The following is a 21859-nucleotide window of genomic DNA, read 5'->3' as shown; positions in this document are numbered from 1 at the left end:
TGAGGATTCCACTGTGGGTTCCCCTTACTAGTTTTACTGTGAATTCATCTAGGAGTTTCTCCGTGAGTTCCTCTAGGAGTTTCGCAAGGGATTCAAAATCTTTAAAAGTACAGAGGTTTAGAAGAAAACGTCTTCAGCAGTTCCACCAGGAATTTCTCTAGGCTCTCTAGATTCCACTGTGAGTTCATCTACAAGCTCCACTGGAAATTCCTTCAGGAGTTCTATTGGGAATTCTTCTCGAAGTTCCATTGGGAATACATCAAGGAGTTTCTCCGTGAGTTCCACTAGGAGTTCAACCGGGGAGAAGGAATCTTCAACAATTTCAAGATAAGTAGGAAATGCCTTCAGGAGTTCCACCAGGAATTTCTCTAGTGATTGCACTGTGAGTTCCTCTACAAGTTTCACTAAGAATACATCTAGGAGTTTCCCCGTGAGTTCTTCTAGGAATTCCACCAGGGATTCAGAATCCACGGAGAAACTCCTAGATGAATTCTCAGTGGAATTTTGAGACGGACTCGCAATGGAACTCCTTTAAGAAATCCCAGTAAAACATTTCTGAAGTTTAGTAAGTACAGCCACCAGGAGTTCCACCAGGAATTTCTCTAGGAATTCCACTATGAGTTCTTCTACAAGTTTCACTGAGAATTCATCTAGGAGCTTCTCCGTGAGTTCCTCTAGGAGTTGCACTGTGAGTTCCTCTACAAGTTTCATTAGGAATTTATCTGAGAAGTTCTCTGTGAGATGCTGTAGGAGATCCACCGGGGATTCAGAATCTTAAAGAATTCAGAAACTACTGAAGTATGAAATGCCTTCACCATTTCCACCAGCAATTTATCTAGGGATTCCACTGTGAGTTCTTCCACAAGTTCCACTGAGAATTCATCTGGGAGATTTTCCGTGAGTTCCTCTAGGAATTCCACTGGGGATCCAGAATCTTCAAGGATTCAGGAGGTAAGCAGGAAATGCCTTTAAGATGCATTTCTCTTGGGATTCCACAGTGAGTTCTACTACATGTTACACTTGGAATTCATTCAGTAGTTTCTCCGTGAGTTCCTCTAGGAATTTAATCGGGGATTCACAATCTTCAAGAGTTCAGAAGTTAAGTAGGAAATGCCTTTAGGAGTTTTACCAGAAATTTCTCTAGGGATTTCACTGTGAGTTCCTTCAAAAGTTTTACTGGGATTTCGTCTCAAAGTTCCAATGGGATTCATCTAGGAGTTTCGCCGCAGATTCAGAATCTTCAAGGATTCAGGAGGTAAGCAGGAAATGCCTTTAAGAGTGTCACCAGGAATTTCTCTTGGGATTCCACAGTGAGTTCTTCTACATGTTACACTTGGAATTAATTTAGTAGTTTCTTCGTGAGTTCCTGCAGGAACTTCATCGGGGATTCACAATCTTTAAGAGTTCAGAAGTTAAGTAGGAAATGCCTTTAGAAGTTCCACCAGGAATTTCTCTAGAGAATCCACTGTGAGTTCCACTAAGAGTTCTCCTTGGAATTTATCTAGGAGTTTCTCCATGAGTTCCCCCTAGGAGTTCTGCCGGGGATTCAGAATATTCAAGAATTCAAAAGTTAAGTAGAAAGTGTCTGCAGGAGTTCCACCTGCAATTTCTCTAGGGATTTCGCTGTGAGTTTCACTGGGAATTCCTTCAGGAATTCCACTGGGAGTTCTACTCGAAGTTCCGCTTGGAGTTCATCTAGGAGCCTTTCCGTGAGTTCCTTTAGGAAATTAAAAATCATCAAGAAGTTAGAAGTTAAGCAGGAAACGCCTTTAGGATGTCTATCAAGAATTTCTCTAGAGACTCCACAGTGAGTTCCTCAACTAGTTTCACTGAGAATTCCTTCACGAATTCCGTAGGGAATTATTCTACAAGTTTCACTGGAAATTCATCTATGAGTTTTACCGTGAGTTCCTCTAGGAGATCCACCAGGAATTCAGAATCTACAAGAATTAAAAAGTTGAATAGGAAACGCCTTTAGGAGTTCCACCAGGAATTCTTCTAGGAATTCCACTGTGAATACTTCTACAAGTTTCACTGGGATTTTTTCTAGGAGCTTCTCCGTGAGTTCCTCTAGATCGGTCATTCAAAATCTTCGAGAATTCAGAAGTTAAGTAGGAAAAACATTATTTGATCCACCATGAATTTCTCTAGGAATGCCACTGTGAGTTTCTTTACAAGTTTCACTGGGAATTCATTTCAGTTTCTCCGTGACTTCCTCTGGGAGTTCCAGCGGTGATTCAGAATCTTTAAGAATTCAGAAGTTAAATAGGAAATGCCTTTAGGAGTTCCACCAGGAATTTCTCTGGGGATTCCACTGCGAGTGTCTCTACAAGTTTCACTTTGAATTCATTCAGGAGTTACACTGGAAATTCTTCTCAAAGTTTTACTTGGAGTTCATCTAGGTGTTCCACCGTGAGTCCCTATAGGAGTTCCACCGGGGATTCAGAATCTTAAGAAATTTAGAAGTTATGTAGGTATGCCTTTAGGAGTTCCACGAGGAATTTCACTAGGGATCTTACTGTGAGTTCCTTTACAAGTTTCACAGGGAATTCATTCAGGAGGTCCACTTGGAATTCTTCTTCAAATTAGAATTTGAATTCATCTAGGAGTTTTCTCCGTGAGTTCCTCTAAAAGTTCCATTGGGAGTTCTTGTAGAAGTTTCACCGGGAATTCATCTAGGGGTTCTACTGGGAATTCCTCTTAAAGCTTTTCTGAGAATACTTCTCGGTTTCCCTCAAGGTTTTCCTATAAAGGAATTCTAGTGGAAATTTATTCAGGAGTTCCATTGAAGATTTCATTAGGTATTTCATTGTAAAATACTCCAGGAATCTCCGGGCAGTCTGTTGTTTTTCTTTTTCCAAGACTTCAGAAGTATGGTAAAGAATTTCTTTAGGAGTTACATACATAACTTCTCTGGGAATTCCCTCGCAATTTCTCTAAAGACTCCACAGGGAATTTCTCCATATTTCCACTGAGAATTCCTTGAGGAGATTTCCTGGGCGTACCTCGCGAAGTCTTACTGATACTTCATTCAGGAATTCCATCTGAATTTCCTTTAGGAGTTCCACTCCTGTAGGAGTTCCTCCGGGAATTCCTCTGAGATGTGATCCACATGATGTGATCTATTTAAGAATTTTCATAGAAAATTCTTCCAGAAGTTCTTTCGGAAGTTTCTTTGGGAATTCTTCCGGAAGTTCATCTAGAATTTACTCCAGGACTTTGTCCGATACTTTCTAGTGAAACTTCAAGAGAAACTACCAGTGAAATTCCCAGAGAAATTTAAAATAGAACTCCAAGATGAATCTCCCAGAATTGACGGAAGAGCTCCGAGAGAAATTCCAGGAGGAACTCCTGAAGGATTTGCCGAAGGAACTCATAGAGGAATTCCCAGAGGAGTTCTCGAAGGAAGCTGCCAGAATTCCCGGATGAAATTATAGAGTACATCCCGGAGGAGCTTCAGAGGAACTCCAACAGAAACTCCAAGAAGAATTCCCAGATGAACTCCCAGAGGACTTCCCGGAGAAACTCCTAGAGAAATTCCCGGAGGAATTCCAAGAGAAACTCCAAGTAGAGTTCCTAGAGAAATTGCCTTAGGAACTCCTAGAAAAGTTTTTGAAGGCAACTCCCAGAATTCCCAGAGGATTTTCTAGAGGACTTCCTGGAGGAACTCCTAGTGGAGCTTCTAGGAAAATTTCTGGGAGAACTTCTACAAGAATTCTCGGAGGAAACACCTGGAATCCCTCGAGGATTTTCTGGAGGACTTCCCGAAGAAACTTCTAGATGAAATCTCGGAGGAAAATTCCGGAATTTCTGGAGAACTTTCTAAAGGAATTACCGGAGGAGCTCCTAGAGGAATTGGCGGAGGAACTCGTATAAAGAACTCCAAAAGAAAGTCCCGGTAGAGCTCCTAGAGGAATTCTCGGAGGTAACTTTCGGAATCACTGGAAGTTTTCCTAGAGCACTTCCCGGAGTTACTTCTAGAGAAATTCCCGGGGATTTATTACAGGAATTCTCGGACGAGCTTCTAGAGTGGAATTCCTGGAGGAACTTCTAGAGTAATTCTCGGAAAAACTTCTAGAGGAATCTCTGGAAGAACTCCTAGAGGAAGTCTCGGAGGATCCCCGTGAGGAATGCTCAGTAGAGTTAAGGGGGTGATTTCCAGTGGAACTTGGAGGAATTCCCGGAGTAACTCATAGAGGAATTATCGAAAGAAACTCCCGGTATTTCCGGAAGATTTTCTAGAGGTCTTCCCGGAGGAACTTTTTGAGGACCCCACGGTGGAGCTCCTAGGAGAATTCGTCGCACAACAAATCGTCGGATTTCCTTTTCACAAGCGTCGATGGACAAAGAATGCCCCATTTCTATGTGAGTAATCCTAACTAAGACATGTGAGGGGATTTCAGGGGGTTTTAGAAGGCATTTCACAGGGTCTCGGGAAATTTTCAATAGGTTTAAAGGGCGTTACAGGGAACTTTTTCTAGTGTTTCAGAGGGTTTCAGATGCGTTAAAGAGGATTTGAGGAGGTTTCAAGGGGCGTGTAATTGGGGGGTTTCACAGGTGCGTTCCAGGGATTTTTATGAAGTCACGGAGATTTTCGGAGGTATTTCAGGAGGTTCCAGAGAATTTTCAACGGGTTTCTGAGGCAATACAGGGGGTTGCAGGAGTGTTTAATGGGGTGGTTAAAGGCCTGCAGGTCCGTTACAGGGGGCCTGTTAGGGTTTCAGGTTTCGTTACGGTTTCGAGTTTATTTCAATAACTTTTAGAGTATTTATCAGGTTTGAGAGGCGTTACAGGTGCTTTCAGAAGTTCCATGGGAGTTTTGGGCAAAGATGGTTTCAGGGGGTTTTCTGGGGCATATAAAGGAGTTTCAAAGTATTTTCAGAGAGCTTCAGGGTCGTTTTGGGGGATTTTGGAGGATTTCAGGAGCACAACATATATTTTATGTGGGTTTCAGGGACATTCAGGGCTGCTTTGTTATAGTCTGCAGTCCCCCCCCCCCCCAAAACGTCTCCGGAATGCTCCCGAAAATCCCCAGAAATCCCTTCAAGACCTTAAAATAACGCCTCTGTAACATTACCGTAATGCCCATGAAATGCCACTGAACCGCATCCCTAGTCCCCAGTAGCGCCCTCGAAAACCCCATGCGACCTCCACGAATTTCCCTGCAACCCCTTGAAACCCCCCTCTAACTAACAAAAGAACCCCCAAGAACCCCTGAAACTTTCTGAACTTCCCAGAAAGCCCATTGCCGATCCCCTGAAACTTGTGGAACCTCCTGTAACACTCCTGGCCTCTTTGGCTGGCTCCTTGTAATCACCAGTGTCATTTAACACTCTTCTAGCCCCAAAGAGTAGAGATCAATTTCCTGGGTCTCAGGGGGGTTCCAACACGTCAGCTCTTTAACGGAGGTTTCAGAATGTTTTTGTGAATTTCTGGAAGTTCCAGGGGATTTTGGGGAGTTTCGGTAGGATGGTGGAGAGGTTTCAAAGCGATTCAGGAGTTTCAAAGGCTTTTATAGGGTCCTCGAGGCGTTTTAGAGAGCGTTTCGGGAGGTTTCAGGAGCTTTCATAAAAGTTTGAGTGAAGCTTCCGAGGATCTTTGCGGGTTTCCGGGAGGTTTTAAGGCTCTTTGAGGGCGTTTATTGAGGATTTTGAGGTCTACAGGGTGATTTTAGAGGAGCTTCCAGAGGTTTCTGGGGGTCTAAGGGGGCTTTTAGGAAAAGTGAGCCTTGGCGAGTTTCAGGGTGGTTTGAGAGGGATTTTGAGGGTCTTTTTATTATAATCTTTATTTTCGAGGCTTTCAGCCCTAGGCTGGTTCACTTTGGATAAAATGCAGAGAAAAAAAAAAGAAAGAACCTAAAGAGTTCAGCCTCCTCGTTAGAAGAGAATCGAGTCATTGTTGGACATTTCAAGACGCTTCAGAGGGCTTCATGGAGGTTTAAGAGATGCTTCCGAGGGTCTCAAGAGCTCTCAGGGAGGTTTTCATTTTTTAAAATGTCTGTGTGGTTTCAGAGGGGAAGTTCCCGAGGGTCTCCGAGGGATTTCATAGAGCTTTTAGGAGGAGTCAGAAGTTATCATGGAGGTTGTAGAAGGAGCTTCCAAAGGCCTCTCTTAAGGCGTTTTAGGGTATTTTTAAGTTTTTAGGAACTACAGCATGATTTCAGAGGGGTTTCCAGTGGTTTCCCGGTATGGTAGGGGGATTTTAGATGGCTTTAGGGAGTTTGAGGATGGATTTAGAGAGATTTTAAGGAGTTTCTGGAAATTTGGGGGTTTCTAGAGGTGCATCGATGGCGTTTCAGGGCCTTTCAAGACGGTGCGGGATGTTTCATGAAGGTTTAAGAAAAGTTTCCAAGCGTCTGAAGGAGTTTTAGGGAGATGTTAAAGCGTTTCATTATATTTCTTGGAGTTCCTGTAGGATTGATGGTATCGAAGGGGCTTCAATAGGTTTCGTTCATAGGATCTCAAAGGGGTTTTCAGTGGGATTTTAGAGAGCCTCAGGGAGTTTGAGGATGATTCAAGAGGGATAACAAGGTGTTTCTAAGGGTGCTCGAGGCAAGGTGTTTCTAAGGGAATCGAGGCATTGCAGAACATTTCAAGACGATTGTGGGGATGTCATGAAGGTTTCGACCTTTGGAGCCGAAGGGGTCAGTATGGCCCCGGCGATGACACCGAGCATAACAAATGTGTTCCAAAGCGTTAAGAGAAGTTTCTGAAGATCTCAAGAGGATTCACAAACGATTCAAGATGTTTAAGGACACTTCTTGGTGTTTCTGGGTAGTATCAGAGGGCTTTTCAGAGGTTTCCGTGGATCTCGAAGGATTTTCAGCGAGATCTGAGAAGGTCTTAGGGAGTTTTGTGGAGTTACAAGGTATTTCAGGAGTTTCAGGCGGTATTTAGGCATTTTAGGGCGTTTCAGGAGGTTTCAAGGGGTTTCATGGAGGTTTAACTCTCCATGTGCATAAGGGGCACTTTTGATCCAAATCTAAACCTGTGCACTACGTCAGAGGATTCCAGGGACGTTTCAAGTCGATTTAGAACATTTGTTGAAATTTTTGTGTGCTTCAGATATGTTTCCAGCTGGTTTCTGACGAGGTCTCAGGGGGCTTACAGGGGAATTTCCAAGGGTCTTAAGCGGTTTCGAGACGGTTTAAAAGAGATTGTAGACCGTTTCAGGAGTAACAAGAGATTTTTGAGGGGCATCGAAGTGTTATGGGTTGTTTCTGGAGATTTAATAGAGGTTTAGGGGAAGTTTCCGAGGGCTCAAGGGGGTTCAGGGAGGTTTTAAGGCATTTTAGGGAATCTTTTAGGGTGCTTTCAAAGGGGTTTTCAGATGTTTCCTGGGATCTCAAGGGGCTTTCAAGAGGATTTTAGAAAGTCTGAGAGAGTTTCAGGATGTTTCGAAAAAAGTGGAGCGTTTCAAAGGGGTCCTTGGCGTTTCAGGATGTTTCAGGTTTTTTTTTTGGAGATTCAGGTAGGTCTAGGAGAAGTTTCCAGGGATCTCAGTGAGGTTAAAGGGACAATTTGAGGCGGTTCAAGCCATTTTTGGTTTCCGGGGCCTCAGTTGGGTTCAGGGTGATTTTAAAGGGGCCTTGGGGAATTTCGGGATAGTTTAAGAGCGATTTTAGGACGTTTACGGTATTTCATGAGGTTTTGGGGGGCTTCGAATCGTTTTATGATAGTTTAAAAAGGTTGTGAGAGTCTCAGTGAGTTTTAGGGACGTTTAATGCATTTTAAATCATTTTTTAAGTTTTACAGAGCTTTTCAGAGGTTTCCATAGGCTTTTAAGAGTATCAGAAAGATTTCAAAGCGTTTTAGAAATTTCAGGGGGTTTTGAAGTAACATCGAGGCGTTTTAGGGCGTTTCGAGACGTTTCAGGGGGAAGAGATGTTTCTGAGGGTTTCAAGGAGTCTCAGGGAGGTTTTGAGGTGCTTTAGGGCATTTTTATGTTTCTGAGGGCTTCAAGGTGGTTTCAGAGGGGTTTCCAGAGGTTTCTGGGGGTCTCAAAGGGCCTTTAGGGATGTTTAGGACGGTTTGGAATAGATTTCAAGGCATTTAAGGAATTTCAGGGGACTTTTGAAGCGAGCTAGAGGCGTTTTGGGGCATTTTTGGAGATTCTGGTGGTTTCTAGATGGATTTCGGTGGTCTCAGGGGGCTTTCAGGGGGATTTTATAGCGCCTCAGAAAGTTTCAAGACGGTTCAAGAAGGATTTGCAGGCGTTGCAGAATTTTCAAGGCTTAAGTGCGGCATTTTAGGGTGTTCCAAGAGGTTTATAGGTGTTTTATGTAGGTTTGAGAGAAGTTTCCGAAAGTCTCTGAGGGACTTAGGACTGAAACCTGCCTAAATCCCTCTGAGACTTTCGGAAACATTTCAAAGTATTTTAGAGGACTCAGGATGGTGCAAGGCATTTTTGTAAGTTTGTGGGGATTTTAGCCGACTTAAGGGGATTTCAGGAGGGTTGAGGAGGGGTTTAGAGGCTTCTCAGGAGTTTCAGCGGGGTTTTTGAGGTACCTCGAGGCGTTTTAGGGCGTCCCTGGAGATTTCAGGGGTTTTAATGGAGAAGTTTCCAAATGTTTCAGAGATTGTCAGGGAGATTTTAAGGCGTTTTAGGTCATTTCTCGATTAGATTCCTGGGGCCTTCAGGGTGGTTTATAGTGGTTTTCCGAAGAGACTCGGGGTTTTCAAGGGTATTTTAGAGGGACAACAACCTTTTAAAGGCGTTTCAGGGGGTTTCATGGAGGTTTAGGAAAAGTATTTCGGGGGTCTCAAGGTGGTTTAGGCGTTTTAGGGCACTTCTTGAAGTGTCTGGGGGTTTCAGAGGGGTTTAGACAGACTCCGAGGCGTTTTAGAGCGTTTCATGAGATATCAGGGTTTTATGTAGGTTTAAGACACGTTTTCTATGATTTCAGGGCATTTATGGAGATTTCAGGGTGATTTAGAGGACTTTCAGGAGGGTTGATGAGGGGTATCGAAGGGTTGCAAGAGTTTCAGGCCGGATTTTGAGGGACCTCGAGGCGTTTTAGGGAGGTTTCAGGGGTTCTCATGGAGGCTTGCGAGCGGTTTACAAATGTGTCAGGGATTAACGATTCCTGGGCGCAGGGTTGTTTCAGATCAATTTCCATACATGTATCGTGACTTCATGGGGGTTCAACCTTTTGGAGACGAATTGTTTCAACGATAGTGCCACAACCTCACTGATCTCGAACACGTTTGGGAGCTAAGGTTTCATCGTCCTTCCTCCGGGCCCAACGGGTTAAATTTACGAGGGCCTCAGTTGGGAGTTTAAGAAGGTTCCATGACGTTTCAGTGTTTTATGAAGGTTTCATTGAGTGTCAGGACATTCAAGGGGATTTAAGAGAGGCCTCAAGGAGTTTTAGGGCGTTTCAGGAATTTGTTAGGTTTTAAGGGGCTTCAGAGTAGTTTGGACCGTTTAGGACGTTCATGTGTCTAGGAGGGGTTTCCGGGGGTTTCTGGAGACCCAAGAGGTTTTCAGGGGGTTTTAGAAAGGCTTCAAGACGTTTCAAGGCGCCTCCGGGGAGTTTAACCTGTAGGAAACAGTTTGTATTGCCGCTGCTTCCGCAAACTTGCTGGCCTCGAATATCACTCAGACCCCAAAGGTTTAAACAAGTTTCTGGGAGCCTGAAGAGGGTTTCAGGGAGGTTTTAAGATGCTTCAAGGCCTTTATGGAGGATCCAGGGGTTTCAGGGTGTTCCAGGTGCATTTTATATGGGTTTCTGGTGCTTTGAGGCGGTCTTATGGCCCTTGCGGTGAACTTCAGAGGGGTTGCAGGGATTATTGGATAGAACAGATGTTCATGAGCCTATGTGAGTACAAACCTCTTCCCAAATGCAGCGAGAAATCATTAGCTACGTTTGTAGATATGATCCATACTAGGGAGTTTTCAGAAACCCTTAACGATCAATGAACCCATTACTTGACCGAGCATAGCTGAAAGAGGCTGTGTAACCATAGACTTGGATAACAGTGCTTAAAATGATCACTGGTTACGTTTGTAGATCCGAAGAGGGTATTCTGCTTAGAGGGTTCGAAAAGTCGGTACAAGAAGATTGAGATTCTACTTTTTGAAAATGTTCCATCAGAAGCTCATAATATCCGACAACCTTATGTAGACTTTCAAGTTCTGATACTGTTCTACCACGAAGCTACTCAAAATTCTGCATATCTCATGAATTAATCTTCTACCCATATCTTCAAGTTACTTGACTACATCTCTTTCTTACCTGGAACCACACGACGATGACCCTCGGCGAGAGCATCAACAGCTTGCTCAGATACTCCAGGTCGCTGTCCTTCGGGTAGGAGTTGTTCTCGAAGAACTCCTGCAGCACCTTGATCTGGTAGTCGGTGAACCGGGTCCGGTTGGCACGCTTCCCATTGGAGCAGGTGATGGCCGCCTGGTTCTGGGACAACTGCTGCTGCGAGAGCAATCCACCGGCCATCGACGACGGAGGCGACAGGACCGGGCTATCGATGGGACTGGTGTTTTTCATTTCCTCCATGAGGATGGGTTGGCCGAGAGGAGGCCGCGGATCGGACATGTGCTTTTTGAGGGAGATCGCGCTGGGAGGACGCATCGGGAGGGGACTGGAGTTGGTGGAATCGATCTGGAGATCAGCCGGAACGGGGGATGCGTTGCAGGATTCGGATTTGATCTTTTTCTTTTTATTTGGGGTTACCTCTGGGGCTTGGGCGAAAAAATTGGCTACATTGGCCTGAAGGTGGGCGGCTTGCTCGTGCTGGGTCTGAAAGTCTGGGGTCCCAAAAGGGTCAGGAAAAAGCTGTTTGCTGAGCTGTAGGTTTCCCATCTCCTGACTGGCCTGATGCTTCGACAGGGACTCCATCAAGGACTTGGAGAAGCTCTGCTTGATCTCGTTCATCTTGGTGTCGGTGGAGTTCTGCGAGGTGTCCTGGGAGTCGTTGGACTGGAGATCGGTTACCTTGGTCTCGCCTGTGCGTTCGTACTCCTCGACGTTAAGCTTGGTCGACGGAGGAATGCTGAAGTTGTACGGACTGTCTTTGGAGCGTTGGCGTTCCTTGAACAGCGTGTTGCGGAACCAGTGCTTGACGACCTTGGGCGGAAGGTTAGCCTTGAGGGACATCTCCTGGATGCTCTCTTCACTGGGCGAGTTGTTGATGTCGAAGTGCGAGCGGAGGATGCGTAGTTGATCATCTGTGATGCGAGTTCGGGCACGCTTCTGCGTGCAGGGTTGTTGCTGGGGAGGTTGAGGAGGAAGCTTGGATTCCAGCTGGTGTTGCATAAGATTCAGTTCGAGGGGAGATTTTCCGTTGAGATTGGGCGGTAGTACGACGGGTGGCAACTTGGTCTTATCCACTGGGATGACCTTCTCGAGGTCGGTCTTGGCGTTGATTTCTGGAACTTTTGGTGGAACTGCTCCAAAGTTCAGCTGCGGTGCGAGGTTCAAGTAGCTGAGGGACATCAAGTGATGGAAGTGCATAAAGTTCAGTACGTTCAGGGCATTTGGACCGAGTTTGTTGTTGGGGTCGGTAGCGAACTGTAGTAGCGAGGCGTTCTTCAAAAAGTTTGGATCCATCAAGTTGGCGGTCGGATCCAGAGGGAAGGGAGTCTTTCCCAAGAGAGCTTCCGGCGTAAGGTCGAACCCAGGAAGCGTGTTATTCACCTTGGCGAGTTCATTGAGGGCTTGCTGTTGGAAGCTTTCGTTGAAGTTCTCCGGCGGCGGTGCGTTGTTCTCCATGATTTTCTTTTTGATGGCGGAACATTCGGGACTTAGCTCTAGGTGATTTTCGAGCGTAGCCTTGTTCGGGAACAATTGGAAACAGCATTCACACAGAACGATTTCGGGTTTGTCGATTGCAGCGGCAGCAGCAGCCCCCAAACCAAAAGCTCCGAGCATGGGATTCAGCATAGGTGGTTGCTGAGGAATTTGCGGAGGCTGTGGTAGTTCCTGCTGTTGAAGGTGTTGCTGTTGAAGTTGCTGCTGCTGCCGCTGCTGTTCAGCCGGAGACTTGATCTTTCGTAGCGGTACATCGTCGATGAAGTTCGGTGACTCGTGACTTTCCGGAATGGTTTGGATCAATGGAAAATCTGACTTCTTCTTGTCAGCGACCTGTAACTGTCCAAACATGCTTCTCTCCTGCAGCCTACAAGCCCTGGTCTGATGAAGTACGCTTCGCATGTGAATGTCAAGCGTACTTCCTTGAGTGTACGCTACATTACAGATGTCACACTTGAACTTCTTCCGGGCAGTCTCCTTCTCCTCGATGTCCTTCCGTTTCTCTCCAACATCTCCAATCAATGGCAACCCGAAAGCTTTGAAATCAGGCTGCAGCCCACCCATCAGATCCTTCCCAGCTCCCATTTCACCCCCATCTCCTCCGCCATCACCCATCGCAAACGGAAACTGCTGTTGCTTCTCCGTCTTGAACTTCTTCAACTTGTTCAAGTGCGACACGCTGTTGTAGTGCACCAGCAGGATGTTCTTCTGCGTGAAACTCTCCATGCAAATCGTACACTTGAACGGCCTGTTAGGATTGGTGAACTTCTCCGACTTGATGTCGTAGAACAGTTGTTGCTTGTTCACCATTCCTGCCAACCCTTCCCCGCCCGATTTATCCTTCTCCTTGGGCATGTGGAACACCGTAGTTACGTGCCGTTCAAGAGCCGCTGCATCCATAAAGCTGAACTTACAGTCGTTGCAAGTGAACTTCATCCCGCCTCCATCCGACCCGTCTAAACTCTTCTCGTAGTACAAACTGCTCTTGCTGCTCATCGACTTTTCACTCAGCCGATCCTCATCGGCGCTATCCCGCGTCTGACTGCGATCCGACTTCGGACTCATCCCGTTCTTGTGGTTCATCATCTTCCTCTTCAGATCCTTGAAGAACAGGATCGATGCCGACTCGGACTGCTGGCCATCCGCCCCCTTCTGCGCTGCTGACTCTTGCGGATGCTTCTCCGCAATATGCCCGGTCAGCGAGTTGATGTTCTTGAAGTGGGCGTCGCAGTAGAAGCACTTTGTCGACTCCCGCAGCGAGTGGTAGAACAGATGTCTGTTCAACTTCTCGTGCGTCTTGAACGCAAACGGACACAACTTGCAGCGATACTTGTACGTATGGTTCTCCGAGATCAAAAAGTTCAGATGATTCGCCTTGAAGTGCTGATGCAGATCGGACAGATTGTCGAATGCGTCCTTGCAGTCGTTCAAGAAGCATGCGAGATCCTCCGAGTCGGCATTCCGTTTGAAATGATTGCTTTCGTTGCAGTGGATTTTCAGGTCTACCATTGAGTCGAAGCAGACCTTACAGAAGGAACACTTTATCTCCGGCGAGGGAGAGGTTTCCTTCTTGGGCGACTTGTCCGGACTGCCGAGTTGCTGTTGTTGTTTGGTGGTCTTAAGAAATTGCGAGGTATCAACCAACTTCAGCAGTCTGTTCAAGCCTTCCATCTTGATGTTGTGAACGCGGATCACGTGCGTTTCCACGTTCACCTGATCCAGGAACATCTCCGGACACAACGGACAGGAAACCGTCTGGATCGAATTCTTCTCCACCTTCTCCCCATCATCCTTCCCTCCGCCCATGAAGTTCTCCAACATCTCCGCCAAATTGCCGTGCTTCAGATCGTTGCAGTTCTCTTTCATGCCGAACGTGTCGTTCATGAAAGTGACCTTCTCGATCAGTCGCAGGTTCTGGGCGCTTCTGGCCTCCGTCAACGTGCGCAGGTAGTCGAACGGTTTCTTCTGCATCGCCGATGGCACATTCAAGTTGGGATAGTCTTGTGCGAGCAGCTCGTTGCCCACGTTGTGATTCTGCAGCAGGTGCTGCATGACGTTGATCTTCTTGGAGGAGAAGTTGTTGCACACGCTGCACACCAAACAGCGATCCTTGCAGGTGCCTTCGGAGGACGCTTCGGACGAGCCGCTGCCGTTTCCATTGCTACCGGCAGCGCCCCCTCCGGCGCCTCCCTTACCGTTGCAGTTCTCGCCGTTCCAGGGTTTCTTCTCCTGGAGGATGCTGCACAGGGCGTTGACCGTGTTGGCACCGTTGTTGTCCCCGGTAGCCGCCGAGGCCGAGTCCATTGCATCTTGGGAGTCGGCGCCTGTGGAAGAGAGAGAGGGTTGGGAATGAAAGAACGTTAGTGAAATTTACCACAAGGATTGGAATTGTTGTTTTTAAGTTGATCTTCCGCGTTTAAGGCCTCATCCGCGTTCACAAATTTAAATTTACAGTATTTATTGAAGGTTTTTATATTTGGAAACAAATGGTACCTACTACTTCTCGTGCGTGAACGTAGATACAGATAGACAACGATCAAGTGACTTTGCGAAGAGGACTCAAATAGCAGGGGATCTTTCAAGGTTGTAGAAAGAGAGTGTAGGAAACTGATAATGTTATTATAAAATAATGAGTAGATGATTTGCTTCGGTGTTCCGAGACATATGCTCGTTGCTAGGGTCAACGAGAAGAAACGGTCAGGAACCATCTAGGAAATGAGAATTGGCTGAGACGTGGTGACATTAGGGCGCTGTTTCAGAGTGCAAGTAATTGAAGAATTAGGTATTTTCTGTACATAACCTGATCGTGGTTTATTGAAGGATCAATATTTGATATAATGTACTCTATTGTTTCGCTCTGTTTTTTTTTTTACTATTTTGAAACTATTTATTTCAGGAGGATTCAGGTAAATCTATTATTTCATATAGGAGAATTCGAGTAAATCTATAATTTTATTTTCTATTTCAGATTTGAAACCGAACATCCAACAAGGATCAAGTTGGGAAAGGAACCAGGCATCAATCAAAAATAGCTTGTGCATCTGAACGTTGACCAAACGTTTCCTTTGAACTTTACCCTTCCCCTAACATCCAAATTCCCGTGACGCCTAGGCCTGAAAGAATGTAGAGGTCTCTATATACTTTCATAGGTGTTCAACTAATCATCCTTTACCTTCCCTTAGCTGTCGCAAGGACGTCGAGTAGCACACATGTTCTACATAGGTCTATGCAACTCTTATATGACCAAATTCAGTCATATAGGAGTTACATAAACTTGTATAGAACTTGTGTGCTACTAGGGTGGCCAGGACAGCACTCGACCGTTGGAGGATTGCGTCAATCTTGTCTAAGAGTCAGAGATTAGTCCCAAATCTTTGTGCTTTGGTAACGGACAAGAAGGATGCAACCCTCGTAACAGCGATCCAGGGCTGTACCACCTACGAATTTGTGCGACTTGCTTAATGCTAATGCTAATGCTAATCTTTTGTTCATTTGTTTTAAACATTGTTCGTATGAAGAGCAGCATAACCAGTAGTATTTTTCTCGAAGTTGTTGTTGGCCGTCGCCGTTGCCAAACGAGAAGATTGTAGTAGGCAGTGCGCGCGAGAGGCTGTGTTTAAAATACTGTCACGCATTGCCTTCGCTCCTCGTTGTTTTGATTATGGCCAGCCAAATCGAGAAACGGCTGGTGGTCCTATACATCCGCAATGTTTGCCTCGGAAAGTGCTTGCAAATTGATCTTTGAATAATTCGTGATTGTTATAAGAGTTTGTGCTAATTCCATCGGGGTGCCGGAGTTCGTCTTCACTTTCGAGTGATTTATGTGTAATTTTAACCCTTCCACCCAAATTCCCGTGACACCTAGCCCTGATGGGACGTAGAAGTCTCTATATACATAATCGGATGTAATTGTTTTTATTATGTAAGGAAAGGTATGAGTAACCGTCTTAATTGTATCAGGTATCAGAATGCCGGCTCCAGAGGCACGTTATCCTCCATTTGGGACATTTGTGCCATCGCGATACATATAAGCCAATTTCATCATTTACCTGAGGGAGCATGGGACAAGAGATGGGAATTAGGAAAGGGAAAGAGAAAGGTGATGAAATAGGAAGGAATACCCTAGAAGAGGGAATGAACGCATAAGCGCAACGAGAGCTCCCCAAGCAACACAGATGGTTACAAAACAGTGACGGCAGCGTATGAAAGGGTTGCGCAGTAAGTCACAGTGACTTCTGTGCAACCCTTACATACGCTGCCGTCACTGTTTTGTAACCATCTGTGTTGCTTGGGTCATAGCCCATACCACAACGGATTTAATCAGTGCCCTGAAAAGGACACTGTAAAACGCATAAGCGTAAAGAGAGGCTATAGCTCATTGGAGGTAGCTTCGACATTGAAAGGCACGGCATCGAAAGCATTCTCAATATTCAAGAAATCACCCAAGCAAAAACTACGTTTGAGCGAGTACTTTCTTGAAAACGTATAGAACTTTGTGTAAAAGAGTCACTGTGGACATCCCAAATTGGGAGGCATGTGAGTTCACATGAATAGGCATGTCAGCCAGACGAACAACACAGATGTGATAATCGACAATGCGTTTCAAGCATTTCAGAAAGAACGAGGTAACCAGGAACTCATTCCTTCTTTATACAACGCACGCACTCTTTGGGGATAAAACTATGGAGTAATTTCAAGTCATGAAAATATCCCATAGAAAACTACAAGAGTTCAAAACATGTTTGAAATACTTTAATCCCTCTGGGGAAAAATAGGACAAAACACCATTTGCTCCTGGAGATTTGAAGTAAACAGAGCGTTTTAGTGCCCACTTAGTCAATTATATAGCTATAATGCTCTGGCGGAAGCTAGAGATTCGTAGCTATACAAAAGACTGGTTTATCCGAAGATATTTTAAACTTGAACAGATCAGAGTTCCGTTCAAGAATACCTCTTGGGGTCGCACAGACCGCAGAAGATAAGCTTTTCTCAAAGCAATACTTATGGTATACCACAATGGAGGGCGTTGTAGGTACAAAACCACAATGAAACTCTCTTGGAGTAGCAATGGAAGCGCGTTATCTATAAAATGTGTCGCAACCAATTAGTACAGGTTCCCTCCCTAGTTTATTGAGCAGGGACGCCTGAATACGCAAATTTTGCGAAGGATCACTAAAAAGTGCAAAGAAAGTCAAATAGGGACTCCTCATCTGACATACGCCATTCAGTCAACTCATGACAAATTCTGCTAATGCAGAGTTCGGTTAGGTGCAATTCTATGTTAAGTTATCTATGAACTGTACTATGTACCTAAGTAATCCATCAAACTGAAGCATCTCAAATTAATGTTTGAGCTATTTCAGATGATGTAACCATCGTAGCAAAACTGCCAAACATCAGCGAAAAGATGCTGAATATAAGAGCTCGCATGAAGGCATCCATAAGGAAAGGTTGAAACATACTAAGATAAGATATAGCATGCTCGAGGCACGACACTTCATTTATAATGAAAGAAGCAAAACTGGGTTCACAAGGTAAACTATACAGAAGTTACCCTACGAAAATGAACTTTTTGAAGTAGAGCCACTTTGGCTACGCACGCTTTTTACGCTGAAAATTGATCTGAGGTTTCCTAGCCGTAGACACTACCCAAACTAGACAGGATTACACTCTTCACAATCACAGCACAAAAAGGAAACATCAACGACAAACCAAATCGGTGTCAATTGAAAAACGCCAATGACGAATTTCGCACCAACTCGTCTTCGGGGTTGGCAGCACCCCCTCAGAATGTTATGAAATTTTGTAGGTTTCAAGACTTTACCTTTTCAAGCAACTTTGCGTATTTTGTTTTTTCAAAATTAACCTAGACTAACATTTAAAAAGAGTCAAAGTTCTTTAACCGTTTTTTTTTCACAAAAAATAACTCGAATATGATAAGATGTACAAAAAAGTGATGTATGGGTGACATTTAGAGAATTGTCCAAGCTTTCATGAAAAAATATTTCAAAAATTCTAAATACATTTTTACACGCTAAAAAATATATTTTTAAAATTAAAAGTCAATTTACAGAAAATGCCCACTTTTTTATGTTTTGATTTTTTTTTCCAAGAAAGTCAATATTGTTGCCTAACTTTCCTCCATACATCACAAGATGGGCACTTTTAAGGAAAAAAAGTTTTTCTAACAAAAACTTTTTCATGTTAGTTTTTTTAGCGTGTTGCGCATTAGCCGTTTTTTTCACAAAAAATATAACTCGAATATGATAAGTTGTACAAAAAAGTGATGTATGGGGGTCTTTTAGGGAATTGTCCAAGCTTTCAAGAAAACATATTTAAAAAATATAAAAAAATGTTTTACACGCTAAAAAATATCTTTTCAAAATTAAAAGTCAATTTACAGAAAAAGCCCACTTTTTTATGTTTTGAATTTTTTTTCCCAAGAAAGACAATATAGTTGCCTAACTTTCCTCCATACATCACAAGATGGGCACTTTTAAGGAAAAAAAAGTTTAAAAAAAAAACTTTTTCATTTTATTTTTTTTGCGTGTTGTGCATTAACTCGTACAGTAATGTATCCAGAATCCTAATGACATTCCATTAAAACTTAATGGGCTCAACTATTTTTTTAATATCTTAACGTGCTTGACATTGAAAACGTACTTGATATTGGAAAGGGCTCAAGACAAATTTGCTTTTAGGGTTTTATATCAATGAAAACGCTTGTGTATTGATGAAATATGTACATATGTATATGTGTATTCAATTTTTTTCTTTTCTACAATATATACATCCTTCTTTTATACATTCTATTGTAACGTTTTTTTGAATATTAGATCTTTAGTCTATCTGAAACAAAGTAAACCTTTTTGGATTATCTTTTGAATTCGAAAACTTCTTCGCTTCAATTTGATTTTCAGAAATTGGCACAAATGAATGAAATTTTTGTGTACCAGGTATTGTTTTTACGTGACTGTATGTGTATAGTTCTTCAAGTTCATCCGTCATTTTTGCATATTGTTCATTTGAAATAAAGCAGAAATTCAATTATGTTATATGTATATCTGACTGTTTAACTGCCCAGTCATACAGTTCTCGAGGAGTTGTGATTGTGTTTCCATAATCTCGAGCAAGACTTGCTCGTTTTGCCATTCGCTTGAGAGTACCTCCAACAGCGTCACATGGACCTTTGCCATGTGAAGTTGCGAAGAAGTGCCATTCTGCTTCCAATCCATAATTGGACCGAAAACTGCACAAACTGGCAAATTTTTTTTTGTTCTTATAATGAGCTGCTGCTCCATCTGACATGAAAGTAATTTTTGAGAAATCAATCGATTGTTTAATGAAATCCAGCAGTTTTGATATGAATAACTGAACTGCTGTTGTATCGTGTGTAAGTACTTCAGATATTATTATAAAGCTCAAGTTTTCCAACTTATTTTCTTTTCTGTAGTACACTTCAAAGGGGTGAATGGTAGCTTGAGAATTATTCCAATGGTAACCTTGAGCTTAATTTTGAATGATAAATGAATAATTTTCTGAAAAGTCACAAATTGTTAATACTTCACCCTGTTTAAGAGATTCTTTTTTATCCCGCAAAAATGAGGATTGTTCTTTATAAATGAAATCATGAGTTATAAGCTTATCAACTTTTTCTACAAAATACGGAACAAACTCGTCTATAGTCTTAGTAATAGTTTCCAAATTGCATCGATCAGTGGTTAGCCATTGTTGAAATAAAACCGATTCTTTATCATTCGCTTCTAATAATGATGTTAGTTCACTGGTTCTAGGCACACAATAATACAATTTCAGCAAACAGAATGCTGTTTTAAGCATTCTGATATCAAAACAAGCTGAGAAACAGGTTCTATTCCAGTTGGGATGTAACGCCAAGAAAAAGAAGGCACCCAATCAAACAAAGTTGTAATGCCCATTGAGTGTTATTAAATGGTTATAAGGATTCTTGATACATGCTGTACGAGTTAATGCGCAACACGCTAAAAAAAATAACATGAAAAAGTTTTTGTTAGAAAAACTTTTTTTCCTTAAAAGTGCCCATCTTGTGATGTATGGAGGAAAGTTAGGCAACAATATTGACTTTCTTGGAAAAAAATTTCAAAACATAAAAAAGTGGGCATTTTCTGTAAATTGACTTTTAATTTTAAAAATATATTTTTTAGCGTGTAAAACTGTATTTAGAATTTTTAAAATATTTTTTCATGAAAGCTTGGACAATTCTCTAAAAGTCTCCCATACAACACTTTTCTATAGGTCTTGTCATTTTTGAGCTACATCGATTTTAAAATTTTTTTCGAAAAAAAGTTAGGCCCTCTTCAAATGTTACTCTTGAAAATTTTCGAAAATTTAAGTATGCAAAGTTGCTTATAAAAACCTAGTCTTTATGCCCACCAAGTTTCATTCGATTCTGAGAGGGTGTTGCCAACCACTGGTCGAGTTGGCGCGAAATTCGTCCAATGGCGAAAACGTATTAAGCGAACCCATATAGGTACTAATTTAAGCTAATTTACAACATTTGAATAATCTCGCCCTTATTTAGCCTCAAATTTGAGACTTAAGAAGGGCAACTGATTATCTCGGAGATACGCAAGGTCCACAGCATTGCTCCGGTTAGCGCAGTAAGTGCGTAATAATGTGGAGGCTCCACAGGCTCCGTTTGTGGTTAGGTTTTTATTAGACCCCCCTAACCATTCATTCCTTGGCACGGTAAGCATAAAGCCGCATAACACCATGAATTAGGGGTCACCTATTTAGTGGACTCTTACCACTGGATCAGGCGGTCCGTAGTGTTATTCTTAGCCAATTGAGACAACCGCTACCGACACTACACAGCTATCTAGGCTGATCGGGAAAAGAAGTTAACATTGATGGTACGCCATCTGAAACCTCCATGTAGATTGTTCCTTTAAACGGCCGTGATAGAAAGCTGTGCGGACATCTATAGTATCGCCGATGTACACTAACTGCCAAAACGGTCCTGATGGTAGTCAGTCGAGCTACCGGGGTGTAGGTCTCTTAATAGTCCTGTCCTTGTTTTTGGAGGTATCTTTTCGTCACAAGCCGAGCTTTGTAGCGAACCGGTCTGCCGTTTTCATCATCCTTTATCTGCAACACCCATTTGGATTTGAGCCTATTTCAACTCCCTAGGACAGGTGGTCACTTGGTCAGCCACCAGACGTCGTTTTTCTTCAGTGACTCCAGCTCACTTGCTACAGCGCGCATCCATTCATCTCGGTCATCTCGACGGACAATTTGGCCAAATGTTTCGGGTACATCTGAGGTTAATGGTATACCAGAAGTTGCTCCGTAACCAATCAAATAATCGAGTAACTTACCCGGTAAAGTGCGCTTCCGATCGCTGCGTCTTACCAACGTTTGTCCCTCGGTCTCGTGGTGTTCCGTGTGCGAAGGGAGTGCCGATGCTACCGTCTCTTCATCGTCAGTATTGTCGAACTGTTCCGCTTGGCCATCTTCCTCCATCATCACAGGCTCTTGATGTTCTTGCGGAATGATTTTCGAAGGACTAACGGACTACCAAGGGCGATTGTTCTGCTGGTTCAGCCTCCACTTCATACGGAAAACGAGTTTCATAAAACTTCACGTCGCGAGCCACGCTGATCTTTTGTCGTCATCGATCCCACATCCGGTAGCCAATCGGCGCGTAGCCTACCATTACCTCTTCGAAGCTTTTAGCATCTAACTTCTTCCGAAGATCCACGAGTTTCGGAGGGGTTTGCTGGCCCTAGCTCTTCTGTGCATAAGTTTTAGGTATCATGAAAACGACATATCCATGACATAATATGTTTCGAGAAACTTCATAAGAACTGCTGTAGGACAAAGTAAATATTTTGCTATTTCGGATTATGTTTTCGGTTTTACTTGGATTGTATGTTGCGGTGATCAGGCATGGCATCTCTGGAACCAACGGGGTCACTACAGTTCGCCTGATCTTCATGTTGAACCACGATTGTAGTTCCAATCGCCTCAATTTCAATCTGCTCTTCTGGCTCAATCCAGGTATAGAGTTCCATGAAATCAACTGGTTGTTGTTCGCACGCCAATGAGGAA

General features: G+C 43.5%; 1 protein-coding gene across 3 annotated transcripts in view; it reads right to left on the bottom strand.

The window, feature by feature from the left end:
- The window catches only part of LOC115256846 (zinc finger protein 2), a 100569-nt gene that overhangs the window by 1432 nt on the left and 77278 nt on the right, over positions 1-21859 (bottom strand). For all 3 annotated transcript variants that reach the window (XM_062843766.1, XM_062843769.1, XM_029855864.2), the window contains one exon: positions 10238-14094. In XM_062843766.1, the coding sequence (XP_062699750.1) occupies positions 10238-14094 (3857 nt within the window). The remainder of the gene's footprint in view (positions 1-10237; positions 14095-21859) is intronic.

Source organism: Aedes albopictus, chromosome 1 (genome assembly GCF_035046485.1).
Source record: "Aedes albopictus strain Foshan chromosome 1, AalbF5, whole genome shotgun sequence".
Classification (NCBI taxonomy): domain Eukaryota; kingdom Metazoa; phylum Arthropoda; class Insecta; order Diptera; family Culicidae; genus Aedes; species Aedes albopictus.
Note: the sequence above shows the minus strand (reverse complement) of the source record. Positions and strands in the feature narration are given on the sequence as shown.